Genomic DNA, 13,437 nt, shown 5'->3' on the forward strand with positions numbered 1-13,437 from the left:
TGTCTTTGCCTCGGAGCGAAGACATGCAGGTTGAGACAGATGCCTGTGTGGCAACAACTGCTGTCTCCTGCTGTTACACTGTTACATAATAATGAAATGTGTTCTATATTACTGATACAAGAAGAAGATAAACGTGCTTATAGCATGTGCTGCTGTGGAAATAGCTCTTACTACATGTGCTGCTCATCTGAGTTAGTTTAAAGTGAGAAAGTGAGACGAAATAATATAACACCCCTCCTCTTCGAACTGAAAAAGTTAATTCCTAATCAATAAATCACACCCTTGTCATTTCAGGACACTCCGAAATGTTGATGCTTCAGTCTGACCTGACTCTATCTCTATCTTTTTTTCATAGCACATGAGACAAAATACAAAATAGACTAGTAGAAAAAAAATGGAATACATTCAGTACATAATGATGGAAAGTACAAAACAATCACTTCAGAAAGAAATGTGGAGGAAAAGCCAAAAAACCCAGAAGGTCTCAGCAAGAGGTCGTCCCAAATCATAAACATAACGGGACAGTGTTTTGCTGTGAATAATTATCTTGTCAGGGCCCGCTTGCATCAACAGTGCTTACTCCTGGACTTAAGCCAAGTCCGTCGTAACTTGACATTCTTAGTCCGACCTGACTGTTACCTGACTGGGCTTAAACCATCTGAGACTTGGTGTAAATCTTGCGACTCGTCAGGAGGAAGCATAAAGTCAAAATTTAGGCCGCATTATTTTTAAAGTTTCTGTTTACTAATTCACAAAATCCTGTGAAGTGGCGTCTGTTATTACATCGGGCTGTTTGGCAGCCAGCATGTTTTTTGCTGACTAAACAGCTTTGTTAATTTTCTTATCTCAATGTCAAGGAATTTGTCTTCTTATTGAGTTTGAAACGTCTGTTCTTAACACTTGTCTGAACTCGAATGACTTAGCAGTTCGGAGCAGGCTTAGTCAAGACAAGTTGGTGCAACCCGGTCCACTGTGCTGAGACACCTACAGTATGATAGGTCTGGTCTGTGAGAGTGCTCAGCAGGAAATGTGTCAATCAAACGAAACAGCTGAATAATCAGACAATTCCAAGGATACGTATTTTCTCCTGTGTGTGGGGTGAGATGTTGGGTGTCGGTGTGGGTGGATGGAAGTGACTGTGATTCACTATGACTGTCTTCTGCACATCTGCACTTGTACATGTTTTTGTTTAAAATAGTCACACACAGATTTAAGATACAGAAGGCTTAGGGTTAGGGTGTTAGTGTATCACAGCCCCTGCCCTGCAGCGTCGACACTCAGACACTAAATGCAAGTCCCAAGACTGTGTACACAACACCTCTTCTGAGTTGTTGAGCCCAATCTATGGAATGATGAATGAAAAGTTAAAGAATAGATCAAGTCACTACATCACATGGACACAAAAATATAGTTAGTCATAGCTGAGAGACTGTCTGTGTCAGGGATATCACAGGCTAAAACATCGAATTGAGTCTTGTGTTTTCAGATAATACAAAATGAAAGTGCATGAGTTTGGGGGTGTGGTGGCTACACATGAATGTCCACCAGAGAGTGAGATAACGGAGAGTTCAGCCACTCAGTGACGTCAAAATGGATCACTTCCTGCCAGCTCATTATCATTAGCGTAGCTTCCTGTACGTGCAGGTGAAAGGGGGCTGGTTAATAGGATACTGAGGATTAGCCGAGTATGCATTCCCATTCAGCACAGTGGTATTCAGCCTGTTGCATTACATCAGAGTTGGATACATGCCCCAACAGCCCATGCCTCATGTTCAGACTGAACAGGCTGATATAAAGCAGCATATTCTTAAACCAACTGGCAAAAAGCCTGAAGTTGTTAAGTCAGATATTTCAATAAACTGACATATAAACTACACTGACACCTTATGGTGGAACTGTAACAGCTTGTTTTCAGTGTAAAATGGTGAAAATCAAACCAAAGAAGGCTGCAGTCAAAGATCGCAGTTTTTTTATGCTTTGCTTATCGTCACTATATGACATTGATTTTACCTACAATCAGAAAGACTGGGCTCCAGTATCAGAAGAGTGTCTGGAGGCGATCTGTTTTTCCAGACCTGAATCATTTTTCCCAGGTCAAGAACTATCAATTAGTTGGAAACCCAAACTGTGCTCTTATGGTTGATTGTAGTTCAGATGTTTCCAGGAAGCAAACCGTTGATTAAAGCTGACTGGTTGATTTAATGCGGTGCCAGTGTCCCCCTCTCACCCCACCAGTCTATGTCTTAGTCTGGACTTTCTTGTCGCTTCATGTATTCTCATGTTTTTCATTTTCCTTTTCCTGCCTATCTCTTGTAACCTCATTCTTCTAAGGGTTTTGTCTATCTGGTCTCCTCGCCCAGATGAACATATCTTGGCCCGTCCTCAGTGGGTGCTGTTGTCAGTGCGGGCTTTAAAATGTATCACACAGCACTTTTCCCTGCCTTTTTTTTCCTCTTTTCTTTCTTGGCCCTCAACTTCCTGTCCTGCCTCCCTTCCCTCTCGCTGTCCTGTCCTCCCTCCTCCCACGTCCCTCTGCCTGTAACCAGAGCCCAGGGAATTGGAGGGCTGCCAGGATCCAGTTTGCTTCTGCCCTTTTATGGCTAAAAAACCAGGAGGAACTTTTTCCAGTGGAGGGAGTGAAGAGAGGGAGAGCAGAGGGAGGGAGAATGACTGGAAGGAGTAGAAAGGAAGGGGAGGAAGTGTAGTAGCTCCACTGTGGCTTGTTGCATGGAGTTAGAGGAGGGAGGAGGGAGGAGGAAGGAGGGAGGAGGGAGAGCTCCAGGTCATAGATTTTCAGCTACAGGATGTTTGAGGCTACTAGCTGAATTCATGTCAGCGTTGTAACATAATTAGCAAATGTTGTGTACGTTCTTCTAATTTTTTTCTTTTTCTTTTTTTATTTCCCACATTTGCACACACATGATAAGAGCAGTGTGGAATGTGGGACATTTCCTCAGTGTGGTCTGACTATCTTTTGGTCACTCCAGCCACTCCCCCTTTTCCAGTCAGACTTGGTGTGACTTAATCTGCTGTGATTATCATGTGTTTGTCTGTATGTGTCTGTGTGTGTCTGTGTGTGTCTGTATGTGTCTGTGTGTGTCTGTGTGTGTCTGTGTGTGTGTGTGTCTGTATGTGTCTGTCTGTGTCTGTGTGTGTCTGTATGTGTCTGTGTGTGTGTGTGTGTGTGTGTGTGTGTGTGTGTGTGTGTGTGTGTGTATGTGTCTGTCTGTGTCTGTGTGTGTCTGTGCTTTAACACTATCTTTTTTGAGAATAAATTCTAGACTGTGGGAGTGAGGACATATTTGGAAGACAGATGTTCAAAGGGCTGTATTAGGGTTCAGACTTTGTTTGGTTAGACATCTAATTGTTAAGGTTGGTGTGTGTAGGAGTGTTTGTGTGCATGTGCAATCAATCAATCCCTCAATCTTTATTTGTATAGAGCCTATTGACAACAAACATCATCTCATGAATTTAGATTTGAGGCAATATTGATACTTAAGAGTTTTAGAGATGTCTATATGATGGACCAGCCAGCAGTCTGTTGGCTGAGTTTAGTTTCAAAAACTGGTAGCGAGATATGAACTCAGCAGTTCATATGTCCTGTAGTCGTAGTGATAATGAATGATGTTATCATTAGTGTTATCAACATTTTTATACAGCGTATTCTTATCACATAAGTGGTTTTAAAAGACGTCGCTGACTGTCACCTTTAGTAGTGAGCCAGGCCTTGTGAACAGCCAGCAGAGGCTCTGAGACTGCACTCTGGTTCATGGGGGGTCAGCTGCTCTGCAATATAACTGGGAGAGAAACCTTGAAGTGCTTCAGTAAAATAGTAAAGTTTACTGCAAAAGTGACCAGTTACCAGTTTAGAGTCTAAAGTAGGGCTGATTAGATGTTGTTGTCAGAGCTGAGCAGGTATATGTTGCACCAGCTAAAGGTGTGAGATAGAAATTTGATTTAATGTTGAACACAATACATTTGTAAAGATAAGAATCTACTACATTTCGAACTTTGGAACTTGAAAGGCCATTGCCTCACATGTCTTGGGAAATTCAGCACTTTATATGTAACGTTTTTTATATTTTTGTATATATATATATATATATCTCGTAATATCAGCACAATTACAAAGAACAAGGGGCCAAGAATGGAGCCCTGGGGATCACCACAAGCCAGAGGGGTTGCAGAAGGAGAGGCATCACTGAAAAAATCTGTTTGATAAATAAAAGAAGATAGTCTGTAGTCTGGTGCACTATCCCAACTGCTAACCCACTTATCAAGGCAGTCCAATAGAATTAAGCCATCAGCTTTGTAGCTTTAATGATGTGTGTGGAAACCTGTTTGAGATCAATCAAAGATATCATGATCTTTTAAAAGATGGTGACTGTCCTGCTATGTTTTACATTCTATTATTATATTTTGTATATATGAATTAAGGGATGATCTAAAGGATACTGTGAGCAATGGACAGGGTAGGGAGAGACTTCAGGACTATTATTCGCCTTCCAAGATTTCAGGACTAATCTTCTCCAGATGTTGCAGTACAACCTGAATTTTGTGCAGAGCCTCTCCTCCTGCTGTTGCTCTTCTCTGTGCCCCCACCTCCCCCACCCTATCCGAGATGTGGGATCAGGTCAGGCTGTGGGTCAGGGTTTGTGATGATGTCATAGCAATGTCACTTGGGGGTGGGGGAGCGCCGCAACGAGCCAAATGGATGAATCATGGGAGTTTTTGGGGCAAAACGAGCATCGACCACAGACATGCACTCTCTCCATATGATATGCTCCGCATTCTGCTCTCTCTCACTGTCTCTCTCACTCACACACACACACACACACACACACACACTCGTACATGGGTATGAGTCAGCAGGCAGAGGGGGAGTCAGCGGCAGTGTGTGTCCGTATATGGGCTCCGTCAGGCTCTGTGTGCTGTGGTCTGTCGGGAATGTTGGCAGATTCCTTGCATGTTTAGTGGCTTTGTGTGTGAGAGGCATGAATCAAAGAGCAACACATACACAGACTTGTCTGCTGTTCAGATCTGAGATGATGCACGCTGGACAGCAATACTTTGTGAGAAGTGATGGTCGATTCTAATGTTTACAACCCAGTTATGGCATAAAATGTTATGTTGCTATATCTTGCTGTTGGCTTGTTTTTATGAAGACACAACATGACTCAGGAACATTTGATAACTTGAGCCGTTCAAGAAAATATTATATTACTGAGCCAGTTAGCGGTAAGACTGCATGTTCTGTGGGGGTATAATGTAAACGGTACTAAATCATCATGTTACAGTTATTAATATCACATAGCCACAACTAGCGGAGCCAGCTGGTAAAGAAAGAGTGAAAACATCTCTCTGTTGAGAAAAGCTTCAGTCTGGATGTTCTTTCAGTGAAATACGCTCCTCGGGTCTGATATAACTGATGCTAAATCGATTGATTTTCATTTTCATGCCATGCACACAAAGCACACAACTGTCAAAGGAGCAGCAGCTATGCTGACATCATGAGGGGCAGCTATATTCAAACTACCTCTCTCGCTGGTCATCACAGCTACACGCCCATGGCTGCAGGAGGTGCTCCTGCAACTCTGATTGGTTGAGCCACTGTGTGTTCAGACGCAGGCACACAGTGTGAAGCGTGGAAAGATAGATTCACATGATCGGGAAATTTTGCAAATCTCACAAGCTAAGCCATAACCGACACCAAGTGAAGGTTTTCCATGTGCCGTGGCAGCTGACAAGCCACTATGTGACACACCTCTACCTGCATTCCTGCTGCAAGTAGCAGCCTGTGGTACACATGCATGCACCAATTCACATCATCCTATCAGTCCAAATAACACTTCATTGCTGAAGGTTTTATCTCTGTCTTTAGGCAACAGTTATCTTCTCATCTCTTCATTACACCGACTCTTCTTGTCTCTCATGTCTCCTGCATTTTGGTTCCTGTTCATCCACTTTCCTGTCATTCCTTAGTGGAGCGAGTGGCCCAGTAACAATCCAACCAAGTTCCCATGGTGATGGGTCATCCAAACAGACCTTTCGTCAGACCCTGCTGCTCTTAATCACCATGGAGGGTGTATTATTCCACTGGGAGCAGCTCACATGTCGTGTGTCGTTGGGTTGGCAGCTTGTGAGCACAGAACTGGCAGAACTCACTCATTTAAAGACATCTGATGTAACACACGTATTTGTGTTTCTGTGCATTAGAAATGCTTACATTTGTTTCTTCCCAGTCTTAGTTCCCTGACTGTCTCACAGCTCAGCTCCTCATCTGCATCTTGCATGAAATTCCGCCCCCTCCAGCTATCCTTACAAACTTGCTGCAGTTTTCAGACCCTCCTGCTGCCAGCCTTAACTATTCAGCCATTTTAGTAGCCCAACCCCCCAACTGCAGCCCCAGCACTCTGATGCACCTCCAAATGTTCTCATTGTTTAGGTAGAGCTGCTGCTACCAACAGTTACTATTACATTACAATTCAGTTACATTGAAAACAATGTGAGCAGCAGTGGAATCAGAATAGCTTCAAGATCTCCTGTCCAAAGATGTTTTTTCTATTGTTTTTCAGCCTCACTCACTCTGGTCTCATGCTTTCTTATCAGAGTGTCCCAAAGTCTGAAATCACAGAGAAACTGCCAACGGGACACAGCTGTTGTCAGAAATGTTATTCACACATATCTACCAAAAAAAAGGCCTAAAACTTCAACTCTTCAGGGATCCTGGATTGAGCCATACAGGCCCCTGATGCACACCCTTGATAGCCATCAGTACAAACACACTGCTCCACCCTGTCCTCAAGACCGGTGTGTGTGTGTGTGTGTGTGTGTGTGTGTGTGTGTGTGTGTGTGGTCGTTGTCGTAGTATCAGTCAGTGCTTAAAATGTTTTTTAAGCAATCCTAATTGCAGATTTGGAGAATGGAAATGTTTTCAGGTCTGTGTGAATGTTTTAAGCTTGTTGACATGACATCATATCTCTCTCTTCCTCTGGACTCCAGACTCAAAAGCAATAGTAGATGGGAATCTGAAGCTGATCCTGGGTCTGATCTGGACCTTGATCCTGCACTACTCCATCTCCATGCCCATGTGGGATGAGGACGAGGAGGGGGATGATGGCAAGCAGAAGACACCTAAGCAGAGGCTGCTGGGATGGATCCAGAACAAACTACCCGAGCTTCCTATCACCAACTTCAGCCGGGACTGGCAGAGTGGCCGGGCCCTGGGTGCCCTGGTCGACAGCTGTGCTCCAGGTTTGTGTGTGTGTTTGTTTGTGTGTGTGTTTGTCTGTGTGTCTCCAAGGGGCACTTGTGAATGTGTTTCCCCCACAGCTATAGTGAAACTTTCCGTTCTTGTGCTGTTAGATGAGGGAGTAGGAGGGATGTAGGTGAAGGAAAGTTTTTCTGTTTACATGCTCAGGATGTTTGACATACCTGTGGATCACCAGCAGCCTGGACCTGTGGAAGGATAAGGATTTACCAAAAGCTTTCATTTCCCTCCACTTCCAACACTGTCCAAATAATAAAAACCTACAGACTTGGGAGACAGTTATGAACAAGTTCATCACAAACGCTGACACACTTTTCCAGGATCCATTGGTGTGATAATGAAGAAACACCATAATATCAAATGGACTGATCCGTGGGCCATCTTATTGGGCCACTGAGACAGCTGTAGGAGGCCAGGCGTGATTACTGCTGCACATTCACCTTTAATATTTAGGGATATTTTGCATTCTCCTTTATCTGAGGGACTTTGCCAAGACAGTAACTGGAGTCAACATTTAGCCAGAATTATTAATGAGGTCTTGCTGCCAGTGTCCTGTAGTAAAGCCAGCTTGCCTCGTGTCTTTCGTGCAGGTCTGTGTCCTGACTGGGACCAGTGGGATCAGACCAAACCAGTGGACAACGCCCGTGAGGCCATGCAGCAAGCTGACGACTGGCTCGGCATCCCGCAGGTAGAATCAGTTCCCTTCCAGTGAAGCAGAGGCAACACATTCTTCCTCCCACAGATGACAAGTTGAATTTATAAGCAGCACACTGGGGACTTCTGTCACTGTCTTACTTGGTCTGATCATTTATGGCTGCTACTATTAGCAATGAGCATGACACATTACACTTTTTGACCTTGTTTACTTTACCTCAGTTAACCTACAGTTTTACATGACAAGACCAGAATAAACTAATTGAAAGGTAAAATCAATGAGGAGATGGTATCTTTGTTGGGTCTATTTTCAGTTTTTTTAACATTTGGCATTTTAGTGGGTATTTAGTGTATGACTTTAATCAATTTAATGGGATTTGTTGACAGAAGAATAAATATGGAATAACGGCAGACTTATCCTTTGAGGTCAGCTCGTCCATACTGGACTGACAGAGGAAGTGGTTTTCAATAATGGAACAGAATCTAGTTAACTAGCAGTGCTGCAACAAGTCCTGTAGTACGTTCACTTAGAAATCCTCAAGAGAATCAACACAGCCGTACCACTCTCCTCTCCTTTGGAATGACACGTTCAGTTTCTTACAGATTTTAAATGGAATCGCCAAATGTAGTTTTTTACTACGCTGGTTCTTGGCCGGGTTGGTCTGGTGACTGTCTGATAGTGTTGTCAGACATTCACCAGACATTCGCATGGTGCAGGCAGCTGGCACAGCATGGCATGCCAACAGTTGGCTCTGTGGTCGCTGCTGTTTCCGCCCTCAGTGCTGCATGGTTAGGAAACTGTCTGTGTGTCCGTCCCCTGCTGTCTCTGTGGTTTACACAATCAGACAGTAACTGTCTGTATGAGTGGGTGCATGCTGGATTGTGTGTTAGTTTGTCTCAGGTACTTTTCTGAGCCCAGGAAGAGGTTGGTATGTGGTTTTGATCACCAAATCACAACACCCCTCAGTTGATTTTTATGGGTAATTGTCTCCATGGCAACTGAGCAAGCACTGCTTCAGGCTGTACGGCTGCAGCCTCTCTTCTCTTTCAGCAGCAAATATGCTAACAAGGAAAAACTGCCCTTTCATTTGTTTCTTAGGTCATAACCCCTGAAGAGATTGTTGACCCCAATGTGGATGAGCATTCAGTCATGACCTACCTGTCCCAGTTCCCCAAGGCTAAACTGAAGCCTGGTGCACCTCTACGACCCAAACTCAACCCCAAGAAGGCCCGCGCCTACGGGCCAGGTACACACATACGCACACATTTGCAGCCAGACTTCAACAAGGAAACAAATGCAGTTGTGTTGTGTTGAGCTGAGCAGCTTAACCAGCTTGGATAAATGTACATGTTGACAGCCAACCTGAGTTTAGTCCAACAGGTTGCAATTGAAGACCATCCACACCTGCACTCCCATTGGTGTCTGTCAGGACATTTTCATGAACTGTCCCTTCTGTCTCCCCGAAGGTGTCGAGCCGGTTGGTAACGTTGTGATGAAGAAGGCTGTGTTCACTGTCGAGACCATCAGTGCAGGAATGGGAGAGGTGCTGGTTTACGTGGAGGATCCTGCAGGACACAGAGAGGAGGTGAGACAAAGTCCTGGAGAAATGCCATCTTTGATCTTTGTAGTCATCATGGAACATCATCATATGTTTTTGATACCTTCCTGCAGGCTAAAGTGACAGCCAACAATGATAAGAACCGAACCTACTCTGTCTTCTACATCCCTAAAGTCACAGGCATGCACAAGGTAAGTCCCACTTATTTTAATGTGGAAGACTGTGATAGGTCAAAGATACTTGGAGTAACAGTATATTTATTGATGCAGTGTATTTAAGTGCAGTTTTGAAATAGTTTTACATGCTGCTTTACAGGGAACTGTACTTTTTACTCCACTACATTCGTCCTAAGAGCTTTGGATAGTAAATCTATAATATCTATAAGATATATGACATATGTCTGCCTGTCTGTCTCTCTATCTGTCTTGATTAATCAATTGAAAATGATCCATTGATCATATTTGACATTGTTTTGTGTTAAAATGCACAACTGCCCATTAAAAGATGAGCTTCAGAGCTACTGCAGCTAGTGGCAGTGTTGTGGGGCTGATGCTGCTGGCTGAAACTGAAACATGATCACATACAAATATATATTTTATAACTTCAATAAAATTACTGTTTACATCAGACAAAGATAATGTTTAATAATTTAAGTTTAATTAGTAATTAATAATTGTTTAACTTGGCTTAAAAGAAACTGCAGTCATTGTTTTGAAGACTTTTAAAAGAGCTGCGGACGCCCTGTAAGTAGGACTTCAGAGTTTCAGACACAATTTTCACTCTCTTCTTTCTTTTAAAGGTGACAGTGTTGTTTGCAGGACAGCACATCTCCAAGAGCCCCTTCGAGGTGGAGATCGGCATGGCTCAAGGAGACTCCAGCAAGGCCACGGCCCAGGGACCAGGACTCGAGCCCTCAGGAAACATCGCCAACAAATCCACCTACTTTGACGTCTACACAGCAGGTAAGAACACGGATGACGTGTATAGTTGGAGTGAATTTCTGGACCCGTTCCCACTCTTCTAATATTAGTGCTGCAGCTCTTATAAACCCAGAAAAAAAGTTTGCATTTCTGTACTTGCGGTTCCTTCGTCTCAAAGTCAGTAGGGTTCTGAGCTCAGAAAATCTGCATGGGTATGTTTTATTGCATGTTTTAACTCGTTTCATCATTGCCATAATATGAATCTCCCTCCTGTTCCTCTCAGGTGCTGGCATTGGCGAGGTAGAGGTGATGATAATGGACCCTGCTGGCAAGAAGAACACTGTGACTTGCAACATTGAGGATAAGGGAAACAGTAGCTACCGCTGCACCTACAAACCCACCACGGAGGGCCAGCATACCATCTATGTCACCTTTGCTGGGGGTCAGATCAGCAAGAGCCCCTTCATGGTCACCGTGGGAGAGGGTAAGAGTTCCTTGATTCGTGAGCAGCTCGCCTCTTCTAGTCCTGTTAGAGTATCACTGAGACAACTTGTTTATAAGTTATTCTGTGGCGCATTCTGTGCTTGAATGTTTGTACTGTAAATGACAAAAATGACATAAATAGAAGACTCAGTGACTATGATAGGTATAACAGCATCCACTGTGTATCCTTCAATATCTGCTCGCTCTTTGCTGTTTGTCCTTTACTTGTGTCTGATGCTGTCTATCCTTTTTTTCTGCCATTTTACGGGATGCCGGGTCCTCTCTTCTCTCTCAGTCCTCCTTCCCGTCTTCTCTTTAATAGAGGCCTGCTGGTGTCTGTCCTCTCTCTGGAACGGCCCCTTCCTTCTGCTGTCATTTCCTGTTTCCTAGGATCTCTCTTGGGTACACACGGTGTGCATGAGTGTGTGAGATGTGTGTGTGTGTGTGTGTGTATGTAGATACTGGACTTAGAACTGACTCCTTCTATAGACTTGTTTTATATGTGCAGTCTGTGTCATCTGCCTGTCGAGCTATAAACTCAAACTGGCTCAATATCCATAAGCAGAAACTCCACCAACAGATTGACAGATTAACATGTTGTCAGATTTTGATGGAAGGATCCAAACATTAAGCTGTAGCTTGTGGTTGCCCAGGAAACAGGTGCCTCAGTTCTTCCAGTTCAGTTGTGGTCTTTAGTTTGTCAGCTGTTACCAACAAGAGTACAAACAACAGAATGTAAGTGACACACACCTCATAACACAAGAGATGGTTTCACAGAGTTGGCATTTATCGAGTTTACACAATAACAGTATTTGCGTGACCAGCTTTGTGTTTGTGTTTTGGCCCAATGATTAATATTTTCTAATAATGAAAACAACATATATGTGGTAGTATAGGGATTCCCACACTCTCTCTTGAAGATAACAACACTTGACTTGAAACAAAACATGTCATTTTCCGACAATTCTTAAAAGCACAGAACGCTTGATAATAAAGAAAAGGGCGACCGTCTGTTAAGGCACCCTTTGATTTTTTTCTCCAAAGTTGGCTCATTTGGTTAGCCACCATTAGCATCTGGTCATCTCTGACCCGGAAATGATCTCATCTCTCAGCAAAACTGATAAATGCTAATGGGTCACTGCAACAGCTCAATTTGACAAATCACAATTTACTTCATAGTAAGGTTAAAATGTCCATAATTCATTAAGGGTCTAATCGTCATCAGAATGAATTGAAGAGTAGGGTTAGGGGTTAGAGGCTATGCAATAACTTTTGTTGTGAATTTGTGCTAAACAAATAATAATGGAATGATTGACTGGAGCTGCCTCCTGAAGCTAATCATGAAGTTAGAAACATGTTTAACCATCAGAGACCCGGATTATGTTGGAAAAGAAGTTTTTCAGATGATTTACACTCACATTTCCCGTTGATCTCAAAAATGACATTTTTTCTTTGTTTTAGTTTTCTGATCACATTGCTGCTGAACCAGGCAGACCTCCTTGTTGATTGCATTTGTCATAGTTGCTCTACTATACTACACATCAAAATAGATTTTATTAGAATTAAATTTATAATTATCCTTTTTCTCTCAGAGCCAAGTAGTCCACTCCCTTGAAATTATCTTGCGCCTCTGTTCCTGCGGGGTTTCCTTTGCTCCCAGCAGGGTGGCAACTGTGACTCAGCAGCTCCTAATTCATGCACTTGTAACCCAGAGATATGAAGGATACGCCGCTTCTTGTGTTACTTCCTTTTACTGTGGTCTCTGAATTCCCTCTGTGGAATAAGATAGATGGATAAGGGGCACAGGATGGGTGTGCAGAGCAGGAGGAGGGCTGAAAATTGAAAAGCACAAAGTTTTCCCTTAAGCCTTCACCCTTCTTGAAAATGATGGATATACTGTTGGAATGGAAATAGTTTTTGTTCTCATATTATTCACCCCGCACCTCATTTCTCGTCTCCCCACTGAAACCACCACTGAACTCACATGTGGTCATAATGTTGGAGTGGGAATACTAAGAGCTGCTCTCTGTCTGTTTCTTACTCTTTCATTGTGTGTGTCTCTCCACAGCATGTAACCCCAGTCTCTGCAGAGCAAAGGGTCGTGGGCTGCAGCCAAAGGGCCTGAGGGTGAAGGAGACTGCAGACTTTAAGGTTTACACCAAAGGAGCCGGCACCGGAGAGCTCAAAGTCTCCATCAAGGGACCCAGTGAGTTACACTGAAAACTCCAGACATGTGTTTTCTCAGTTGTTAGATGATTTATAAATGGTACAGTATTAATAAATGGTACATGTATAGTTGATTCAAGTTTAGTTAAAAGTTATTTGACTGTTAAAAAACAATGAAATGCTAAACACTAGCCCGTTTCACACAGAGACTCCGCGTTATCTCCACAACGGCGGTTCACAATTCTCCGCCATCATTTGTTCACACAGAACCGAGCAGCTCCAGCGTAAAGCTGCACCAGTGTGTCACTTCATACAGCAAGCCGGTGCTGCTGATCCAAAAGAGGCAAACATCTGTGTGTGTTTTCATCTTGACCCGCCATGCAGC

At 43.4% G+C, this 13,437-nt stretch overlaps 1 protein-coding gene across 5 annotated transcripts in view; it reads left to right on the plus strand.

The window, feature by feature from the left end:
* flna (filamin A, alpha (actin binding protein 280)) overlaps positions 1–13,437 on the plus strand; it is a 56,089-nt gene that overhangs the window by 13,114 nt on the left and 29,538 nt on the right. For 4 of the 5 annotated variants that reach the window (XM_037104136.1, XM_037104138.1, XM_037104137.1 and 1 more), the window contains exons 3-10: positions 7,003–7,254; positions 7,861–7,958; positions 9,024–9,171; positions 9,392–9,510; positions 9,597–9,674; positions 10,283–10,445; positions 10,687–10,887; positions 12,955–13,092. In XM_037104136.1, the coding sequence (XP_036960031.1) occupies positions 7,003–7,254; positions 7,861–7,958; positions 9,024–9,171; positions 9,392–9,510; positions 9,597–9,674; positions 10,283–10,445; positions 10,687–10,887; positions 12,955–13,092 (1,197 nt within the window). Of the gene's footprint in view, positions 1–7,002; positions 7,255–7,860; positions 7,959–9,023; positions 9,172–9,391; positions 9,511–9,596; positions 9,675–10,282; positions 10,446–10,686; positions 10,888–11,140; positions 11,289–12,954; positions 13,093–13,437 lie in introns of those variants that run through there. The other variant, XM_037104140.1, reaches the window with a different exon arrangement.

Source organism: Acanthopagrus latus, chromosome 7 (genome assembly GCF_904848185.1).
Source record: "Acanthopagrus latus isolate v.2019 chromosome 7, fAcaLat1.1, whole genome shotgun sequence".
Taxonomy (NCBI): Eukaryota; Metazoa; Chordata; class Actinopteri; order Spariformes; family Sparidae; genus Acanthopagrus; species Acanthopagrus latus.